A 22,924-nucleotide genomic window follows, 5' to 3' on the forward strand; every position below is an offset into this window, starting at 1 on the left:
AGCTGATTCTTGCTGGAATAGTTGAGCTAAGGTTCCTGTGTTCTCCATTCTCTACTTCAGAAAGTCAAGAATATAAATGACAGCCCTTTTATCTTTTTGATTCAGTTTAGTGGGATCTTCTCAATATCTGGATTGTCAAAAGATTTCACTATGCTAGAAATTTTTTTTTGCACAAATGTTAATGTAATTCTGTATATATAACCAGAGTCTGATGCATGTTGTTTTGGGAAGGCTTCCTTAGCACATCTCATTTTTACTATTTTTTTTTTTAGTATATGAAAAAGATAAATGGGTAGCTCTCAAGGCTCTCAGGCTGATTGGTCTTGCTATCTATGCCGGCAATAGCGTCATAATCACATGGTTCTAGACTGCAATTCTGCCCAGTGAAATGCTTTGGATAGCTATGCTCATGACAACTTCAATAAGTCTTCTGAGTCAGGAATATTTTCCTGTTCTTGTGTTGGAAGCATTTTTCTTCTTCTTCACAGCAGAAATCAGATGCTACTAATGTTGTTCTCTCTCCTTTCTCTCTTCCAGACTTAGAAGAAGAAGAAATTGCCTGCACTCAGAATAACCAGGTGTATCTGAATAGGGACATCTGGAAACCTTCGGATTGCGAGATTTGTGTGTGTGACAATGGAGCCATTCTGTGTGATGCTATTCAGTGTCTCGAAGTACTAGAATGTGAAAACCCACGGGTCCCCCCTGGAGAGTGTTGTGCTACATGCCCAAACACAGGCCGGACTGGATTTGAAGGTTCTATCGGTAAAGTTTTTTTAAAAATACAAAATAACTTTCAATAGATCAGTTTTTTTTTTTTAAATCCATACTTTCAGTGACCGTTTGATAGTAATGTCTAAGTAAAGCACGACACGAGAAGATCAGGTGTGCACTACAATATACTGTGATCAGTGATAATGAAAGGAAAAAACCAAGAAGCTAAAAAACCAAAAGGTTATATAGCAGAATGTACAAAACATTAATTGTGAAAGGTTCATTGTAAATGAATTAATTTAGAAAGTGATCTTACTCATTCTATTTTTTATTTATTTAAAGCATTCTCTCTCCCCCACCCCCCACTTTTTTGTTTAAAATGGATGGTTTTACCTTTCTAGTGAGTGTTACATGTATACAGTTGTTAATTCATTTTGGTTTGATTATTTTTAACACGTGCAAGTCTAATTTATATACCTTTTCTCCTAAAACATAGATTCCCCCCCCACATTTTCTCCCCCTGATAAGCATTTCATCTATACCTCCTCCAAACACACAAACAATTCTTTTAAAGCCAAAGACTTGATTGTGAGAAGAGCACAGCTTAGAAAGGAATACCAAAATCAGATTAGTTTTGTTCGAAGTATAGACTGAATGAAACTTTCCAATATTCAATAATTTTAGTACATTTTTCAACTGAAAACTGTTCCAGAACTTGCAAGATATTTAAAAAACTCAGCAATGACTGTGTTTTCACTGATACCAAAGTTTGAGAGGAATGGATATGCATATAGAAGTAGACTGAATTCTCCAGGCATATCTATGGGACAATATAGGCAGGATAAAAAACAATGGATGGAAGTTAATCAAGGAGAGAAGCAACCTAGAACTAAGGAGATATTTCCTGACAGTGAGAATAATTAATCAGTGAAACGGATTGCCTTCAGAAGTTGTGGGTGCTCCCCACAACTTGTGGGGAAATTTTTGGAGAGACTGGAGAGCCATTTGTCTGAAATGATATAGTGTTTCCTGTCTGAGCAAGGGGTTGGACTGGAAGACCTCAAAGATTCCTTCCAGCTCTGCTATTCTCTTAATACGTATTATGTATGAAAATGGTGGTGGCGATTGTAGAGAAAGCAATACTTCAGTGACAATCCCTCGTACTGTGTCTGTTTCATCCCCATTCCCAAGTCCTTGAAGAGATGTTGACAATTTTGGGAACACAGAATGGATCAATAAATTCAACAGAATATTTTTTAAAATAGATGTATAGAAGGACTCATTTCTTTTCTTTTTTCTTTAAAATAACTTTTTTTAAAGATTGCACAAACAAAACAAAATATCAGAATAAAAAAGAACCATGCAATACAAAAAAACAATAAGGAAAAAAATTAAACAAATTGAAACCAAAATATAGGCAAAAAGACCCTGCTAACATTTAAAGACCCTAACAGACCTTAACAAATTTTAAGGCTAAACATTTAATATGTAAAACATACAAATGTCACTAGTTTACAAAAATACTTTTACACATTACTAAAATTATAAAATTATATAACAAAATCTATACCAAAGAGGAATGTGTTACTTCATTCGTTGATTAGTTAAAAACGCTGCCTTTTCTAAGATGGACAAGTTACACATTTCTCAAAGAGAATTTTTATTGTCTTGAATAATATCACTTTTCCACTGTCTCAATATATTTTTTCCATCCACCATGCCCAGATTAACCAGAATTCTTCATAGATGTTAAGATTCCAGAGTTTTGGAATACGATTCTACATCACATTAACATCTTTAACATTTAGAGATTTCCCCATGAATATACTTACAAATGTGGAAATATTATTTCAGATGATTACCAGTAGTTCAGAAGAACAAATTAGATAGGCCAATGAACTTTTACATTTCCAGGAAAAATGTAGTAGGGAAAATCTAATACTCATCCTTTTGAATACAGTAATTTTTTGAGGGTGTGGGGGTGGGGTGGGGAAGCCCAGTCAACTTAAAATATGGTTTTGATGAATCAATTTTTATATCAAATTTGATATTGGGTGGGTGTTAAAAGCTTGCTTTTATCAGATATTCTAATTCTTCAGTCCAAGTTTGATATATCCGTGTAATACCAATTTTAAAAATATTGTGCTTTAAAAATATAAGCTATATTGTGAGTCAGACTTAAATCTATGAATTCGTATTCTTCTACCATGCACATAGTTATCAAAATCAATGAATGGGTCTGCTGAGAAATTCCTAAGCAAAATATCCCATGAAATAATGCATGACTAATCCATGCTGATCTTATTTGAAATTAGTTGGAAGCAGAACTTTGTAGATAGATACAGTGCTAAAGAACTGGGAAGGTCTGCAACATGCATTATCTTTCAAGCTGTAAATGTAAAATTGCTAGGATGTCTAAATAAACCTTTTCCTGATATAATTGTGAAATAGTAGAGCTTCTACTTAATATTCTGCCTCTTTGGACTCATGTCTCCAGTTAATCTTAACATTGTAAGTAGCTTTAGACCTGAACGCTGCCATCTGAGACTTAAAAACAGTTCAAAATGACAATTTGGTTTTAGAACACAGGTGTCCCACCTTTGGACTTGCCTTGGCTACAATGAGTGAAGTGGAATTGTCTTGGGTCACATATAAAGTATATAATATAATTAATGTATCTAAATAAAAGAGAAGCATGGTACCTGCTGGTAAAGCGCCTCACCTCCCACTCAGATGATTGAGAACTCAATCCTAGGTAGCGGCAGATGTTTCTCTCCTAGAGCATAAAGAAAAAAAAATCTGCTATGAACTCCATGTGGTGTCAGGAAAGGCATCTGGCCAGTAAATGCCTCAACTCTATCCAGTCGCCCCGACTTTATCCTGAATTAAGGGATTATAGTATTGTAGAAAGGGAGTTATTAATTTTTATAAATAACAAAACTTTCTTCAATGTTTTATAAATCTTGTGGGGCTTCATTACTAGCTGTCCAGGGCCACAAGCAGGTTAGACACACCTGTTCTAGACTATGACCTTAATGTTGTGTAAGTCATATTTTGGTGCCAGTTGTTATTGCATCAAATTGCTACTTGGGCATATAATATTTTCTTTGGATAATTGGAGCTGTTTTCAGTTAGTGTCAAGCTAGTTCTCCCCCCACCCACCTTAGAATAGTAATAGTCCATTTTGTTGTCCCTTTTTAAAGCCATTCAGATGCAATTGCCAAATTATGACATTACTGTGTTTCCTTTGATTTTCTTTTATAACAAAAGCAGCATTATCTTGCCACAAAAATAGACATTCCCCTCAAATAATAAAATAGAACCTGATGATTAAGAAACAAGACAAAAACACTTTAGAGATTATTCAATCACAGATCCCACATTTATCATTAACTCAAAACAAAAATGTAGTCTAGAAGTGCAGGGACGAAACTTTTAATTGAAATTAGGAATACATTTATTGTGTGGAACTTAATTCCTGTTAAACTCTGCTCTATAGAAGGATTTGGATCATAGAGAAGCACTGCCTGACAATAACCAGCTTATTATACAAACCTGTTGCTTTGGCAGCTCGAATGGGAACCTGCCAGGAGCAGCATGGAACCTGCCAGGAGACAAGCCAGAGTTTCTGGCTCAGATATTAGAGTAAATAAACAAGAGATGGAGCAGCAATGACTTGTTAGCTAAGCTTGCTGGATGAAAAAGTGAAGCAGGATTGATCAAGCAAAGCACATCATCACGTAATAATCAAGGATTCACTACAGTTTGGGCTTACTGTGACATTGTAGTACAGCCTATAAGAGTCGAGTTTCATGCTACCCATGGAGAATCACAAAAGATTCTAAAAGATTCTGGTGAAGAAGCCACCTAGATGATCTATTGGTAATCAATAGTTTAAGAGACAAAAAGGAAAGAACTGAGCAACCCATTTGTACCTGCTATTTGCAGTTCTGTCAGTAGGATAATAGCGAGGTAATAACTGAGAGCCAGGCCGGTGCAGTGGTGAAGGTGCTGGCCTAGAATCCAGGAGACTGTGAGTTCTAGTCCTGTCTTAAGAATAAGAACTCACCTGAATGACTTTGGGCCTAGTCACTCTATCTCAGCCCAATCTATCTCACAGGGTTGTGAGGGAATAAGGAGGAAGATTGGGTATATTTGCTACCCTGAGTTACTTATAAAGACATAAAAGTGACATAAAAAAAAAATCTGATAGACAGACAGACAGATCAAGCTGAACTGGAGAGCTACAATGATCCAATTCCCTTCTTTGAGAATATGCTGTTTACAGAGATTCTGGGACAAGCCTTCTCTGAAATGGCCTTTTAAGGAATGACTTTTACTTCATTATGCAGTCTCCCTCCTCTATACTGGCATACAGAGGACCATAAAGACTCAGCTCTTCAGGACACATTTAGGCATGTTTAACCTACCGTCACAGTTGGCAATGTCACTGTGCATAGATGGATGACAGTAGTTTATGTTTTTAACCCTATGTTCTGGCATTTTGTCAGTTGTTCAGAACCAATGGGAATTTAATGGCGTAGAAGCTTTAGTATTTTTTTTATAAAAAATATTAACCTATTTAAATGTTTCCATGATTAAGAAGGAAATGTAGTATTATTACACACTAAGTATTTTCTTCCAAAATTCATACCATATAGTTCCCTGAAAAATGAAAACAAAATCTCTTTAAATGACAGCAGGAGTGATTCATTATTTGTCTGCCTAGAGGAACAGAAACTGGAATGACCCCTAATTGGAAAAAAAGGAACCTATAGTTGGAGGAACTTCGTGACATTCTTTCAAACTGGAAGCCAGCAACAGCACACATGCAAACCCACAGTCCTTTCCTATCCATCTTTGCTTTGAAGTAAATTCCATCAAGGCCAGAAGGGCTTATGTCTAGATACAGTGGAACATTTGTATACATTTGTATACACCCCCGTGCATTATGCTTTCTGAAAATGATTTGTCAGTGATGATACTGATTATAAATTAAGAGTGCTGTGCTGGTTGCTCTATGCCAGTTAAGCAGTAAAACCAGATATGGTTGCTTTAATAAACAGATGGTACATGTCTGGAGAGTCTTTAGGTGTTTTTAAGGTCAAAGGCTGAATATTTATTCAGTAATACAAATACGGAGAAATATGTTTGGAAGCTGCAGGCTGCATAAGAGCTCTTAAATATATTAATTCATGTCAGCTGTCCCTAACCTGATGTCCTACAGATGTGGTGAAACTATAGCTCTTACAATCCTGCCAATTGGAATCTCAAAAATGTCTTAAGAGAGGATACATGTGTCCTCCCAACATATGTCTGTCTGTTCGCTTGCCTGTCTGCCTGTGTATGTAGGTTTAATTTTAGCATTCTCCTTAAAACAAAAGGTAAGTGCTCAAAGAAAAAAAAGGAGATTTTATTTAATGGTTCATGTTACCTAGAAGATTTTCTACTATGTGAAATAAAAAACATAAATACAAAATATTGGGGTTAAATGTAATCTTAAAAGCCTAGTGCATTGTAAATAGATACAGTACGCACAGTTTAAGTTTTTTCCGACCTTACATTTTTTATTCCACTTCAGCACAAGTACATTAATGCACTTTTAATGAGCCTGCATTAAAATGTATGTGCTTTTGATGCATGTGTTACAGTATTGATTTTTCTGTCTGTGTTTTTCCTTAATACATTGCTGTTTGGTATGATTTTTCCCAAGTGTGCAGATTTCAACAGACTTTTCCCTGATATGCATTTCTGAATGCATTTTTTAAAACTTACATTTTCAACTTTTTTTAAAAAAAAATCATATAAATAACAGTATTTAAGTAAGTTTTAGTGTGTAAAGTATGGATTTAGTTAATTTGCATTAAAATCTGAATCAAGTGAACTTCCGTGCCATCTGAAATAACACCCAATTAGTTAAATTTATTCCCAGTTATGTTGCTCGGTAGGGATAGGCAACAAATTTTCTGGATATTGATGGAGTGAAGCTCAACTTTTTACAGGGTTTTTTCCTGCCTGTCATTGTTTCATTCAGTGTTATGACTTTGATGCCAAATCTCTTCCCAAAACTACTGCCACCTAAGAATAGCAATAGCATTTAGACTTATTTATCATTTCACAGTGCTTTACAGCCCTCTCTAAGCAATTTAGAGTCAGCCTATTGCTCCCAAACAATCTGCATCCTCATTTTATTGACTTTGGAAGGATGGAAGGCTGAGTCAACCTTGAGCCTGGTGAAATTTGAACTGCCAAATTGCTGGCAGTCGGCAGTTAGCAGAAGTAGCCTGCAGTACTGCATTCTAACCACTGTGCCACCGCGGCTCTTGAATGCCTGTTTTTTCCATTCATGTCAGTGCCTTGCAGTCAACCAGTCATACATAGCCAGAGGGGGTTAGCATCTCTTTTCTAGAGGATTAACTAATACTGGTAAAAAGCTGATCTTAGGAACATAAAATGAGCAAAATGTTTTGTATTCCATATTTGTGTATTTGCACTCCAACAGCAATTAACATTGAAACAATCTGCATATACCCTGTGACGGCGTAATAGATCTGGAGGCCTAGAAGCTAACCGATGACTCTAATATGAGTGGCCCATTGGACATCTGGCTATTCTAAGTATTCTGTAACTTTAGCCACTGTCCTATTACAAGGTTTTGGGATAAGGATGGGAGTCAGGAGAGCAAGGATTTTTCTTTCCTCCTCAGGAGTCTCGGTTGAGAGTCTTCAGAGAAGCAAGAAGGACTGGATTGGCATATGATTTGGAGTTTGCCCAAAGTCCCTCTGCCCAGAGAATTAGTTAAGTGAAGTTGGCAGTGAAAGGACAGAGTAGCCACACCAGGATGTATTGTTTCTTTTCAGTGGTTAGTTCTCTAGTTACATCTTTTCTCTCGTTCACTGTCCCTCTCTCTCTCTTTGTTCAGAGTAATATTTTCTGTTCTTATGCTTCTGAAATAGATCTATTGTTGCCTTTTAAAAAATTAAAATCCTCTATTCTTTGTTTGTTTAACACACACACACACACACACACACACACACACACACACACACACACCGAATTTAATAACACAAACACATTGTGTTTTGTTCTTTCACCATGGACTTCCAAAATGGCTTAAACTTGGTAAGATAGGTTAAAAGGGGGGAAATTGAGATAATTATTTAAAATATTATTCCTGGATGAGGTGGATTTGCTGCAGTGCCCTCAAAAGACTGTTGGTGTGTCTACCCTTTCCAGAACAGGTCATGGCAGCATAACTGCTGGCTTAAATCGTCATCTATGGTGAGCAATCTCACTAGCCAGTCCAAAACACAATAGATGGGATCCCATCTATTGGGAGAGGATGGGAGAGGATAGGTAGGATGATCTTGACAATATATAGTCACTAGCTTTCAAAAGTTAAATATGCTTAGCTCATGAGATATGGCTCTACAGACATGATCACCAGTGCTTGGAAATTAACTGTGTTAATTAATTATTTCATTTTGCTTCCCTTTTTCTAGGTAGAGGACTAAAGGTAAGCTTAATTATTGTTATTTAGATCTCTCTCTCTCTCTCTCTCTCTCTCTCTCTCTGTGTGTGTGTGTGTGTATATATACATACATACACACACACTGCTCAAAAAAATAAAGGGAACACTTAAACAACACAATGTAACTCCAAGTCAATCACACTTCTGTGAAATCAAACTGTCCACTTAGGCAGCAACACTGATTGACAATCAATTTCACATGCTGTTGTGCAAATGGAATAGACAACAGGTGGAAAGCAGAGGCAGTTAGCAAGACATCCCCAACAAAGGAGTGGTTCTGCAGGTGGTGACTATAGACCACTTCTCAGTTCCCATGCTTTCTGGCTGATGGTTTGGTCACTTTTGAATGCTGGCGGTGCTTTCACTCTAGTAGTAGCATGAGACGGAGTCTACAACCCACACAAGCGGCTCAGGTAGTGCAGCTCATCCAGGATGGCACATCAATGCGAGCTGTGGCAAGAAGGTTTGCTGTGTCTGTCAGTGTAGTGTCCAGAGCATGGAGGTGCTACCAGGAGACAGGCCAGTCCATCAGGAGATGTGGAGGAGGCCGTAGGAGGGCAACAACCCAGCATCAGGACCGCTACCTCCGCCTTTGTGCAAGGAGGGACAGGAGGAGCACTGCCAGAGCTCTGCAAAATGACCTCCAGCGGGCCACAAATGTGGATGTGGCTGCTCAAACGGTCAGAAACAGACTCCATGAGGGTGGTATGAGGGCCTGACGTCCACAGGTTGGGGTTGTGCTTACAGCCCAACACCGTGCAGGACGTTTGGCATTTGCCAGAGAACACCAAGATTGGCAAATTCGCCACTGGTGCCCTGTGCTCTTCACAGATGAAAGCAGGTTCACACTGAGCACATGTGACAGACGTGACAGGGTCTGGAGATGCCGTGGAGAATGTTTTTCTGCCTGCAACATCCTCCAGCATGACTGGTTTGGCAGTGGGTCAGTAATGGTATGGGGTGGCATTTCTTTAGGGGGCTGCACAGCCCTCCATGTGCTTGCCAGAGGTAGCCTGACTGCCATTAGGTACCGAGATGAGATCCTCGGACCCCTTGTGAGACCATATGCTGGTGAGATTGGCCCTGGGTTCCTCCTAATGCACGACAATATTAGACCTCATGTGACTGGAGTGTGTCAGCAGTTTCTGCAAGATGAAGGCATTGATGCTATGGACTGGCCCGCCCATTCCCCAGACCTGAATCCAATTGAGCACATCTGGGACATCATGACTCGCTCCATCCACCAATGCCACGTTGCACCATAGACTGTCCAGGAGTTGGGGGATGCTTTAGTCCAGGTGTGGGAGGAGATCCTTGTAGGGAGGTCATACAGGCACGTGGAGGCCACACACACTACTGAGCCTCATTTTGACTTGTTTTAAGGACATTACATCAAAGTTGGATCAGCCTGTAGTGTTTTTTTTCCACCATTCTTTCTAAAGTTTCCAGACTTTCTGACTTGAAATAAATAACAAGATATGCTTAGATATGGGAAGAATGTAAGGAAAAATGAATGAAATGACAGATGTGGATTTCTGTGGAGTGTAATTGCAGCTTGAGGCATATGGGATAAAGAATGCATATATGATTCTTTAGCGCATCACTCAGCTGATCTGAGTGGGAAGAAACTTGACGTATCTTTCTGCTACCTGGAGAATGAAATGCCAATTCACTTTATTTATTTATTGAAGAAATACCAGTAAGTAAGTAAGTAAGTAAGTAAGTAAGTAAGTAAATAAATAAGTAAGTAAGTACCATGTTTCTCACAAAATAAGCCCAAGCCTTATTTTTTTTTGACCCCCCAAAAAACAGCTAGGCTGTCTTTTCAGGGGTGACTTAATTCCCTCCCCCACCTAGAGCGGCCCATGTGCACGTACCTCGCCACGAGGCCGTTTCTATGAAAGCTCCCCAAAGGCAGATTCCCCAGCCGCTTCGGGGTGAGGCATGGCTGCCCGTGTCCCCTCACCATTAGGCAGTGTTTTTGGGGCGATGGAAGCTCCCCAAGGGCAGTCACCAGCCACTTCGATTGGCCGGTAGAAGTGGCCTCGGGGCGAGCACACATGCACACTCCCCTCTCTGCGAGGCCGCTTCTATCAGCCGACAAAAGCTCCCTGAAGGCGGAGTCCCCAGCCTCTTCGGGGCGAGGCGTGGCTACCCATGTCCCCTCGTCATTAGGCAGTGTATTTTGGGCGATGGAAGCTCCCCAAGGGCAGTCACCAGCCACTTTGATCGGCCAGTAGAAGCGGCCTTGGGGCGAGCACACACACACACTCCCCTCACCGCGAGGCCGCTTCTACTGGCCGATCAAAGTGGCTGGTGACCACTTCCCATTTTTGACTTAATGGGACTGTTTAATATGCCCTACATTTCTATATTAAACAGTCCCATTCAAGTCAAAAATTGATTTCCCCCACAACTGAACTGATGGGGAACCTTTTATGGCTCACTCAGGAATTCTGGGAGTTGAAGTCCATAAGTGATAGAAGAGCCAAGTTTCCCTACTCCTGTCTTAGGGTGTGCACTTTCCTCTCTAAGCGGATTGTTGGATTCTGTTTTAAGGCAGGGGGAGACAGAAAGCAGAACACTGGAATACGTCTATCTCATTTCTCAAGCCAGCTCTGTCTGCCCTAAAATCTTGGATCTTAAATTAGGAAATTACATCTCACGGCTAAGAGGGCCTAGCATGTGCCTTTTATGCTGAACAATTTTCTAGCAATCAGGGAATACTTTCCACAATCATGTAAATTTATGCTTCATTGTGAAATGTGAAAAAGTGGGAAAACTATTTCTCAATGTTTTTTTTAAATACTATTTTCCTCAGATAGATGTTGTCTTTTTTTACCTTATAGGGTCAAAAAGGAGAACCTGGAGTAGTACCAGTGGTAAGTTGGTGTGTGTGGGGGTGTATGTGTGTGTATTCGGGTGCGTATTATATTACTCTTTATGACAAGTATTTTATAGAATGTAATCTTTAAAAAACTATACTTTGGAAGCACTTATGGTATTTTTTTACTGTATAGTTCTGGGCTCTTTAGGAAAAAAATATCTGTACTCCCTTATAGATATTAGAATATAGTAGAATAGCATTTTGTTTGCCAGCTTGTGTGGAACAGATTCCAGGGATGGTTATATGCCATGCAAACAGAATTTCTCTTGTATCCCCCCTCTGCAAGTAGTCCTTGACTTATGACCACAATTGAGCCCAAATTTTCTGTTGCTAAATGAGACAGTTGTTAAGTGAGTTTTGCTCCAACTTACAACATTTCTTGCCAGGGTTGTTAAGTGAATGATTGCAGTTGTTAAGTTAGTAACACGGTTGTTAAATGAATCTGGCTTCCCCATTGACTTTGCTTCTCAGAAAGTCACAAAATTACATAATCCTGGGACACTGCAACCATCAGAAATTTGAGTCAATTGCTAAGTGTCTGAATTTGGATGACGTGACCATGGGGATGCTGCAACTGTTGTAAGTGTGAAAAATGGTTGTAAGTCACTTTTTCAGTGCCTTTATAAGTTTGAACGGTCACTAAATGAAGTGTTGTAAGTTGAGGACTACCTGTATCCACCTTATATCAAACTCTGGGAGGTTCCCAATCAACAATTAAAACATTAATAATAAAACAACTTAATAAATATATCTATTTAAACATTAAAAACCTGGCACCGGTATGACTCTTTCTCTTCTATGGGAATTTTTCTCTTAAGGGGATAGAACCATCAAAGCAAGATTTTAATAACTGGACCTAATTACTTACTAGTGTTTGGCACAATAGTGTGTGGCAATTGTGGGAGCTGTCTTTTCTATCCAAACCAAGAAATATCTCCAAATAAGACAGACAGAGAGCAATTGCTTGATTTCTTACTCTTCCCCTTTTTTCTTCTATTAGCCATAACTGTGATGCTGTGATAAGAACTCTATGCACTTGTTCACATCTGATAGCATCACAGATATGTATTTTGGTGTTGTGAGGCTATAGTTGTTCTCTCCCCCTCCATAATCTAATTGTCTGCTACAGAGGAAATAGGAAAGGCAAATATCTCAGACTTCCTGCTGTTTGCTGTCTCCTATTGGATACAAGTTTGGTATGATTTATCCATTCCCAAATAAGATTGAGCCCAGGGATGGGATGCAAATATTTTTACTACTGATTCTGTGGGTGTGGCTAGGTGGGCGTGGCCATGTGGCTGGGTGGGCATGGCTTTTTTTTTTGCACCCCCAGCGCTCCATTTTTTTGCCTCCTGGGCCTTAGGGAAGCCTCTTGGGGGGTGTTTTTGCTCCCAGGAAGCTTCCCTAAGGTCCAGGAAGGGGAAAAAAATGGAGCGCAGGGGGGGATGCAGCACCCCCATATGCCCCTTTTTGCTTCCTGGACCTCAGGGAAGCCTCCTGGGTGAAGCAGTAAGACAACGAGGGGATCCCAGCATAGCTGATCATTGGAACAGTTGATTGTCAGGAGGAAAAAAAGAAAAATACCTTAAGGAGTGACTGGGCGGGGGACAATGCAGTCAGCGATGTCGGGCATGTGTGCGATGTTGTGCATGCACGATAAGGACTGACTGGGCGGGGAGGGGAGGGGCCAGACGGGCATGATTTGCTGGTTCTGCAAACTGCTCAGAATTGTAACAACCGGTTCTATAGAACCAGTCCAAACCAGTAGAATCCTACCCCTGGTTAAGCCTCCAATACAATCATTTTTATTGCATTTGTGCATAATGCAGGCTCTTGAGACAGGGTCCAATTGAGAGCCACTAGTTCGTTTGGGTTTCGATGTTTTAATTCGATGGAAATGCAATGGGGCCTCTCCACAGTTTGTTTCTGGTAAGCATTTTACTGCAAAAAGACAGAACAAAACAAAGATTGCAGTATATCCTACAGTGGATTATGATGATGTACTCCCACTTATTTAACTATTGGATTGATCTCTCTTGCGCGCTTCTTTCCCAAATAGAGCAGTAGTTTCAAATATACCTCCAGTTTTTGCACCCTGTTTAAAAAAAAAATTTAAAATAATATAGTCGTACCCAGAATTTTAACTTTACAAGTGCTGGTGTTCCTTCCCCAACCTCCTGTTTCGATATTTGGTACAATTGCTAAATTATTTGTGTCATTTATGAAACAAGGAGGTAAATGCTATTTTTCTTTTTAATTATTGATTCAAAATATTAATACAATATTTATTTATTTAATTTTTATCCCACCTTCATTTTTAAAAATAAATAACTCAAAGACAGTGAACATATCTATCAGTCTTTTCTCCTCTTGTTTTCCCCACAACAATAACCCCATGAGTTGGGTTGGGCTGAGAGAAAGTCGTCTAGCTGTTTTCATGCTTAAGCCAAGACTAGAACTCACAGAAAACCAATTTCTAGGCCAGTACGTTAACCACCACCTTTCTCTTCTCTTCCCTTTTCTCCCCTCCCTCCCTCCCCCTCTCCTCTCCTACCCTCCCTATTCTTTTCTTTCAAATCAATTACCTATTTATGTAATTATTTCTGCATTATTTACAGTACCGATACTGAATAGTTTGGAGGGTTTGCCCTCATTCTTACCATTCGTGCCCCCTTTAGGGGATAGAAGGATTGGTATGAGATGTTGTATATTTTATATTCTGTAGTACCAGATAGATGGGAAAGGGGGAAAAATAAAGAAGATAGAGATTTGAAATAAAGAATTCCACATTGATTTTTTTTTTTAAAAAAATATTCTCTCATTTGTATAGACTAGAGCCTTCATATTCTACAGAGGAACAAAACAGAATTGGTTGTCTCTTGCTGAAAATATAAGAAGCAGTTACAGTTCTTATTTGTTTCATAACTATATCCCAGATGTTCAGATTCTTTTCAGCACATTCTGTGCTTATATTTTAGTCCTTAAAATGCTTTTATTTTATTTTTTTAAAAGTAATCTACAAAAAGATGTTCTTGAAATAATTCAGGATACTGACAGTACACTAAAGATCAGAGATAGAATGAATTCCAGGATGGATTGAGAAGTGTCAAGACCAACAGGCTGAGAATTTGTCAGAGCCCGTGGCTTTATGTGGAATGAGAGGGGATTGCTAATCCATAACATTTGACCTTCCTTATTTTTATTACAATTGCTTAGTCACCTCTTCTTGCTAATCAAGTGAGTAATGATCAAAGGAAAGAAACAAATGATTTTTTTAAAAACTGATCTTGGCTTTTTATTTGGTGCCAACCTCTTCTGTTCTGGTGCTTTCCAGAAGTATTAAAGAATTAATATTATTAATATTATTATAAGTATTAAAGAATACCACAGACAATACTGCTACCCTACAAAAAGATCTTGACTATGTATCAGAATGGTCAAACAAATGGCAACTTCAAATCTCAACAAATAAATGCTCTGTCTTACATATTGGCAAAAAAAATCAGAAAATAAAATACAAGCTGAATAGTCAAGATCTTGTTGATGACCCAAGCTCTGTAAAGGACCTTGGAATACTCACCTCTAATGATCTAAGTGCTAGAGCCCACTGCAACTACATAGCCAAAAAGGCATTAAGAGTTGTTAACCTAATCCTACGTAGCTTTTTCTCTGGTAATATCACACTACTAACCAGAGCATACAAAACATTTGCTAGACCAATACTCGAATACAGTTCATCAGTCTGGAACCCACATTACATATCTGATATTAGCACAATTGAGAAAGTCCAGAAATATTTCACAAGAAGAGTTCTCCACTCCTCTACTCGTTGTAGAATACCTTATGCCACCAGACTTGAAATTCTAGAACTAGAAAACCTTGAATTACGCCTTCGGTCTGATTTAAGCATGGTATATAAAATCATACATTGCAATGTCCTACCTGTCAATGAATACTTCAGCTTCAACCATAACAACACAAGAGCACACAATAGATACAAACTCAAAGTTAACCGCACCAAACTTGATTGCAGGAAATACGACTTCAGCAATAGAGTGGTCAATGTCTGGAATACTCTACCCGACTCTGTAGTTTCTTCCTCAAACCCCAAAAACTTTAACCTTAGACTGTCTACTATTGACCTCACCCCTTTCCTAAGAGGTCTGTAGGGGGCGTGCATAAGCGCACCAACGTGCCTACCGTCCCTGTCCTATTGTTTCTCTTATTCTTTTATTTTTCTTATATGTACCCATTTCATGTATTCACAACTATGTATACACTTATACTTATTATCTTGTAAACAATTGGCAAATCAAATAAATAAATAAATAAATAAATAAAATTCTTCCCAGTTCCCAGAATCCCAAGCAATTTGGCCATTGGGAGTTCTAGGATTATAGGAGCACATCTATGGCAGTATACTGGGAAATTGGTGTAGGAGTAGGACTTAAAAAAAGAAAGAAAGAAAACCCAGCAAGCACATAAACAGCAGGAACACAGAAGAGGAAGCCTACCTTGAAAGCATTTTGAAGGCATGAAACTGACAGTGATGTGCAGCTGTGTTTATCTTCATTATCTGCATATGTTTGAGTAAAAAGCTTATGAAACAGAACAATAGACACTAAATAAATAGACAAATAAATAAAGTCTAGCAATTGTTCATATTATTTCTCTTTCCCTTTTCTTTCCTTAATAGAAATTAGTAATGAGAAAAAGATGATATGCTTGCCACAGTCATTACTATGTCCTATTAACACTTATGTCTTTTTTTAAAAATAGGTTACAGGTATACGAGGACGGCCAGGACAATCTGTAAGTATCATTCCTGGTATTCTTTGTAGAAGTGTGAATAGTTTCCTAATATTTTTAGGAAATAATGATCACTTTTAATAATTGCTTAACTTTTTTTTAGTACTATGGGAATGGAGGTATTGTGGAGAGATAGGGAATCCCTGCAGGATTATTGCTATTACTTAATGCTGAATCTGTGGCTTTGGGAGAAGTTCTACATTACAATCCAGCTATGTGAAGATAGATATGGATTTCTTTATCAATGATTTGGCTAAGTGGCAAATTCTAGGGTACTTTATTGCCTTGCATAGTATGGGCTATCTTGTTGGGACTCTTCCAATATTTTTATGGACTGAGATTAAGATCTGAAGTTCTTTTTTTTCACTCCATATAACGGAAAAATCAGCTAATTTGTTTGTCATTATCAATTTACTTGTTAGTTCCTTAATAAGTCCCAGAAGCCCAGTAGTTCTTATCACACAATTTAAAAATGACTTTGACAATGTACAGGTAGTCATCGACTTACAAATTTTGCTTGCTAAGCAATGCAGTCATTAAATGAGTTATCACATGACCAGATTCAATGTTATGTCCATTTTTACAGCAGTTATTAAGGGAATCATCTGGTCATTAAATGAATCACATAATCATTAAGTAGATCTGGGTCTCCCATTGACTTTGCTTGTTGGAAACCGGCTGGGAAGGTTGCAAATCACAATCACTTGACTGCAAGATGTTGCAACCACTTTAAATCAAGCTGGTTGCCAACTGCCGTACTTGTGATCACATGACAGCAACGGTGGTACAACAGTCATAACTTTGGGCATAGGTTGTGAGTCACTTTTTCCCAAGGCCGTCATACATTCTCAAGGCAAACTGCAACAAAATCTATGCAATTATAGTGTAATTTCAAATGTGTGGTATTGTCACCATTTTATTAAATGCCTGTAATTATTCTAATAATTGATTTAGGGACCTCCAGGTTCACAAGGACCAAGAGGAGCTCGAGGACCCAAAGGAAGACTGGTGAGTTGGAAAGCATTCTTCCAAGAACAATTGAATAGCACTTAGTAATAGCACTTAGACTTATATACCACTTCACAGTGCTTTTACAGTACTCTCTAAGTGGTTTACAGAGTCAGCATGTTGCCCGCAACAATCTGAGTCCTCCTTTTACCCACCTTGGAAGGATGGAAGGCTGATCCATGACATACCATGACTTCAAACTCTCAAACTGAAGTCAGCCAGCAGTCAGCAGAAGTAGCCTGCAATACTGCATTCTAACCACTGCACCACCGTGACTCTCTATTAATAGGAATAGATTGCTATTCCTTTCCCAGATGCCCGAGATGAAATGTTTTGGGGTCAGAGCTACCTAGGTTTGGCTTCTGTTTGAAAGTGAAAATGATTAAAGTTTGGTTGCATTCTATAATGTTTGGTTTCTAAATATGAATGTGTGTTAGCTTCAGGAAAACATAATAAACATTCATAGCAATAACACTTAGACTTATATACTGCTTCATAGTGCTTTAAAGCAGGGGTCTCCAACCTTGGCAACTTTAAGACTTGTGGACTTCAACTCCCAGAATTCTGCGAATTGAAGTCCACAAGTCTTAAAGTTGCCAAGGTTGGAGACCCCTGCTTTACAGTCCTCTCTAAGCGGTTTACAATGTCAGCATATTGTCCCCAACAATCTGGGTCCTCATTTTACTGATTTTGGAAGGATGGAAGGCTGAGTTAACCTTGAGCCAGTTGGGATCGAACTCCTGGCAGTGGACAGAATTATAGTAAATGCATTGTAATAATTATAAATGCACTGCTCTTAGCACACTCCAAGAGATGTACCTGGAAGTTTTTCAGTCTCTAGCTCCCTCCAAATCTCTCTCTTGCACTCTGTGATTCATTTTTATTTCCCAGACTTTGCATTCTTTCACATATAATGAGTCATATACTAAACAGTTCTGAACTTCTGACATTCCATGGATGACTAAAAAAAAAATCAACCTCTGATAATTAGTCCTCAGGAAAAGATATCTACCATTTATCCTTGGTATTTTCCCCCCCAAAAGATGAAGTATCCTTCCCCCTGGTTAGAAAGTATAATACCATATATAGCCATTTAGTCCACTCTGGGTTTTTTAAAAAGTATTCCAAACATAAAATTTCCAATCACTAATTCAAACTAAAATATATAAACATTCCAGTCACCAATTCAAGGATAAAGGGAGAATAATAGTGATTAAGCATAACAGTAAATTTAGAGGTATAAACCAGAACAGTTCAATGGTTAAGGACCAACAAATCAGTATAAAAACAAATACAAACAGACTTTGACTGAGCACGGAAAGGCCTAAAATGCTAGCAATAGTGAAATATTTCTTTGAAAACACTGAAGTTAGGCCACCAAAGAAAAACAACAACAACCTCTTGTATTTTTTTGATTAATGGACTCAAGATAAGAGCCACAGCTGAAATGAGATGAGGCCCTCCTTTCAGTTTTTAACTTCCAAACTACTTAGAATTTTAAGAGTCAATGCCAATGTCATGAAAACTGACAGAAAAATATAAGTATTACTTTAAAAAGTCATGTTCTAGTAATACAAATAAGTGTAAAACCTACTACCTGAGTATCCCAAAGGTGCTTTTTAAAGGGGCAACTGGACTTTCTGGTGTTTTTTTTTTTTTTGAAGATGTTTCGCTTCTCATCCAAGAAGCTTCTTCGGCTAAAGAAGCTTCTTGGATGAGAAGTGAAATGTCAAAGAAAAAACAGAAAGTCCACTTGCCTCTTAAAAAAGCACCTTTGGGACAACCATGACCTGGATGACTGGGAATTTCCATAGATTACTACCTGAGTAGTAGCAAGTAGCATCTCCCTTGAGTGAAGATATGGTCATTCACATGCATATTGTTCTATAGAGGTCTTGTCATGTACGGTTGCTCATGTGAAGGCTTCTACACAATCCTGCAGTGTACGGTTACATATATAGTTAGGGCACTATATATTCTCCACGTCAGTAGGTCACCCTGTAAATAAAAAAGATCACAACTTTACTGATGTCACAGCATGGCTTATGGGGGGGAAGATCTAGTTATCAATACTTGCATGTTAAACTAAAAATCTATGGAACAGAAGGGGTATAACATGGTTCCATCTAGTTAAAGTAGTCAGATTAATGCTCCAATATCTTCAGTGCCACCTCCAAGGACAATATCAGATGGGATCCAACCTTTGTGTTGTAATATGAAACATAGAATTTGAGAAAAGTCTTCAGTGAACCTACGATTAGGAAGGAATTTGTAATACTTGCAAAAAGGGAGAGGATAAGTAAAAGACTTCAACTAGGAAAGAAGAGAAATATTAACCAATATAGCTTCTTAGGCAAGTCATACCTATTGAAATTCCCATTTCTGTAGAAGCCCTATCCTGCCTGATATCAGCCTAACTACATCTTTTTCATTAGGATGAAAGGAGGAGGTTGCCAGAGAACCTGGGATATGAGCTACTGAAGTGTACTGAAGCTTCCTGCTGAAAAGATGCAGGAAATATGACAATGGACAACAGTTGTATCACTGGCAGTCATTTATAGCATTGTATTGCTGTAGAATGTAGCAGGCTGCTTGTTCTGATAACTCAGTTTACATTTGCTAGATTTTTAGCAGAAGTAGGCAATTTAATTTAACCAAACTTGGCCATAATATCTGAAAGGTACCAAGATGCTAACTTTTGAACCCTGTTATAGAGCTGCATTAAGAGCTTTACATTTAAGGAGCTGATAGATATTTAAGGAAATATATCCATTTAGGTTGCGTAATAATATAGTAATAATTCTCACTACCTCTAAGAGATCAATGAGAATTAAACATTAGTGTAAACATTAGAATTAAACACAGTGCGTGTGTGTATTGAATTAATTTATATGAATCCAATGATTTGACAATTTTATCGTTGCTGAAATATTTCTCAAATACATTTAAGTATTGAGTAAGAGGTAGTACAAGAGTATGTGTGTTGAAGCGCCATCTAGTGGCCTTTAGCAAATATCGTTTATAAGTTGCCTTGAATTGTGGAAATAATTGACATAAGAGACCAGTATGTCTTATCTTTAGATAACTTATTTTTGAACTCTTCATATGTTTCTCAAATAATTAAGCCATCATTTTTTTTGCAGAAAAATGTCAGTTTTCACTTCAGTTGTATTGATGAGCTTAGAACTTTGATTAAGTATTTTTGTGGGGAGCTGTTTCTACTTTTAATTGTTTATTTGGTCTACAATTTTATACTCTCAGCATAACGTCCACCAATAAACTGCAATGTAACACCAATATATAAAGATGTATCATAAAGGCCTTTAACATGTAATGATAGATGTATCTAAGATGTAAATGTATAGAATGGAGTGGTCCCATCTCCAATTTCCATACATCAGAAGATTTGACATTTTGATATGAGAAGATGAAATTTTTTACATATTTTAAATTAATAATTATAATACTGAAGGTTTAAAAACTCTTGACATATTACTTGCAAAGCAGGTATCAGAGACAATGTACAAACCAGTTAAGTAGGTTACAAATAAATGATCTTTACATGCAGATTTTTAAAAAAATCAGAAATCAGTGAAAATCTGATTTCTTAAAACCAGGTTTTACTTGGGCAGAAATAATCCAAACCCTTCCACTCAACTCTAACAGAATAAAAATATGGGAGAGACTTGGCTGATAGAGAGGGAGGGCACATTGCATTGGCTGGTGGGAGGCACATTTATCCCACACATTAAGCCTATTCAAAGTTCCAAGGTGGTGGGTCCAACATGGAAAATTTCAGGAATGGGTATTATGACTTTTAAACTTCTGAATCTTAAAACTCCTGGTTTCCCTGAGACAAACCCAGATGTTTTTCCTCACATTAGCTTAGTTAAAAACCTAGTAAAGCTGCTGTATCCCACCATGACTAGCTTGAAACCAGGTTTTCCATAACAACTCACTTTTCCTGATTTACCACTGGAATCCCTTAATCTGCAACTTTTACAAAATAATTTGACAAAAGCCAAGTTAATCATTTCCCCCCTCACATTATTTGCGTATTGAGTATTAAAATAAGTTCTTAAGTAGCACTTAGATATTCTTTTCTTGACCTTTATTCAGCTATCAACTTCATTCATTCACTTTCAAAGCAGTAGAGCAGTGCATAAATGGAGGAGGCTGCAGAATATATTAGGTTACCAAGAGACTTCAGGTTTTATTCCAGATTTATGAAATATTTGCATTAATTATTTTGTGATTTTTCCAGCTGTCTTCTAAACAGCCTGTTCTACTTTTAATATACATTCTTGCTCCATACTTTGCCAATATAAATCTGGAATGGTATCCATAGACTTTGAGATATTTCTCTGGATTTATGCCTGCATAAATGGAAATAAAAGCTGCTTGTGTGCATGCCTGTTGGTATTTAAACCTTGTGCAGATGCAAAATATGCAGTTTTGCCTTTATTAAGTAAATATCTCAAATCCACAAAATTAATTTCCTGGTATAAATATTAATTTACTGCAATTTCAACATATATCCATTCCAAGAATTTTTTTTATCCACAGAGGTCAAGGATTTTCATCAGACAAAACACTGCTGATGAAAAATGTCAATCCCCAGTTTTATAATTCTTCCAGGAGAAAATGTGAGAATGAAATTAGCAAAATCTTTCATTTGGGGTCTTGTTATTTAAACTTGTCTTACTTTGCAATAAGCTGCATGGTATAGATTCCATTCAAACGAATGATATTTTTTTCCATGAGATCTATTAGTTTATCATGTGAGATTTCATTCAGGTCCAATGTAAAGACTATTGGTAATTTAATGCAGTGAAGACTCCATAGGAAGACTGTAATTGTGGAACTAAGTTTGTGGATACTGTTCTGACCCATCCTTCACAGAGCCCCACTCAACAGCCTACTCATGAGAAGAAACCCCCTTTTATCTGGAAAGGCAGGAATTCACACATTCACTGACAAAGCTCCAGATTACACATCCGTAAGTGATTCACAAGCCATAACAGACTCTTGAGTTCCCTACAGGGAGTCTCAATTAGAACTTCAATCCCAACACAAAGAGCCCTGACCAACCTGATTAGTGGCAAGGAAATCCTGGCAAGAAATCCTGAACTCTTCTAGAGCATGAATGGATGTCTCCAACAACCATGTCCCCACATCCCTCCTTATATCCCAGCCAGGGAGGGGGTTGTTAACATCTCCTTCTTTTCCTGGACAGCTGGCCCTCAGTCCTGTGTTGCTTTCCTCTCAGCACTTCTTTGTGCATACACATGTCTAGGAAAGGGACCACCTGTTCCTCCCCCTTACTCAGCTCAGGCCCCCAAAACAGTTGTCTCTCCGCCTGAGCATGAGTGGATGGGCCCTGCTCTGCATCTGGCTCTGAGACCTCCTGCTCCTCTGCCAGCTCCGATGGTAACCCAGGCACCCGCTCCATCTCCTCTGACTCATCTGACTCGACTGCTATCTCTGCTGGCAGTCAACAAACCACAACGGATACATCAATTGTTGGGCGTAATGATTGAAATGATGTATACAATGTCAGCTTGATGGATATGTGTGCTTTTTAAAAATGTGCTTTATATCCAATCTCTTTTTAGGGTGCCCGTGGTCCTCCAGGCATAGATGGGGAACCTGGTGTACCTGGACAACCTGGTGATCCTGGACCTCCTGGACAACCATCCACAGGACCAGATGGCATAGGCAGAGTGAGTGACAGTAGTAATTAATTCCATTTCCTACATGTGCATGCTGTGATAAGAATAAACTGAATAATAACTGAGTACACAAGCTGATTTGCAAATGCATCAGATTAAAATGTAATTGGTTAGTTTGTCACAATGTACAAAAGGCTTCAAATCTGAAATGTTCCTGTTCAAAATGGATGGTTTGATCCTACTGGTAGTGGTTGCAGATAATCCTCGACGAATGACTAATCCTTCATAATTGAGCCTGCAATT

At 38.3% G+C, this 22,924-nt stretch overlaps 1 protein-coding gene across 3 annotated transcripts in view; it reads left to right on the plus strand.

The window, feature by feature from the left end:
* Nucleotides 1–22,924, plus strand: part of COL5A2 (collagen type V alpha 2 chain) — a 173,328-nt gene that overhangs the window by 76,992 nt on the left and 73,412 nt on the right. For all 3 annotated transcript variants that reach the window (XM_026668017.2, XM_087949585.1, XM_087949586.1), the window contains exons 2-7: nucleotides 538–765; nucleotides 8,217–8,230; nucleotides 11,095–11,127; nucleotides 15,912–15,944; nucleotides 16,896–16,949; nucleotides 22,565–22,672. In XM_026668017.2, coding sequence (XP_026523802.2) covers nucleotides 538–765; nucleotides 8,217–8,230; nucleotides 11,095–11,127; nucleotides 15,912–15,944; nucleotides 16,896–16,949; nucleotides 22,565–22,672 — 470 coding nt within the window. The remainder of the gene's footprint in view (nucleotides 1–537; nucleotides 766–8,216; nucleotides 8,231–11,094; nucleotides 11,128–15,911; nucleotides 15,945–16,895; nucleotides 16,950–22,564; nucleotides 22,673–22,924) is intronic.

The sequence above is a fragment of the Notechis scutatus genome, chromosome 1, assembly GCF_049901735.1.
Source record: "Notechis scutatus isolate UNSWTSFEM ecotype Mainland chromosome 1, rNotScu1.2, whole genome shotgun sequence".
Lineage (NCBI taxonomy): Eukaryota > Metazoa > Chordata > Lepidosauria > Squamata > Elapidae > Notechis > Notechis scutatus.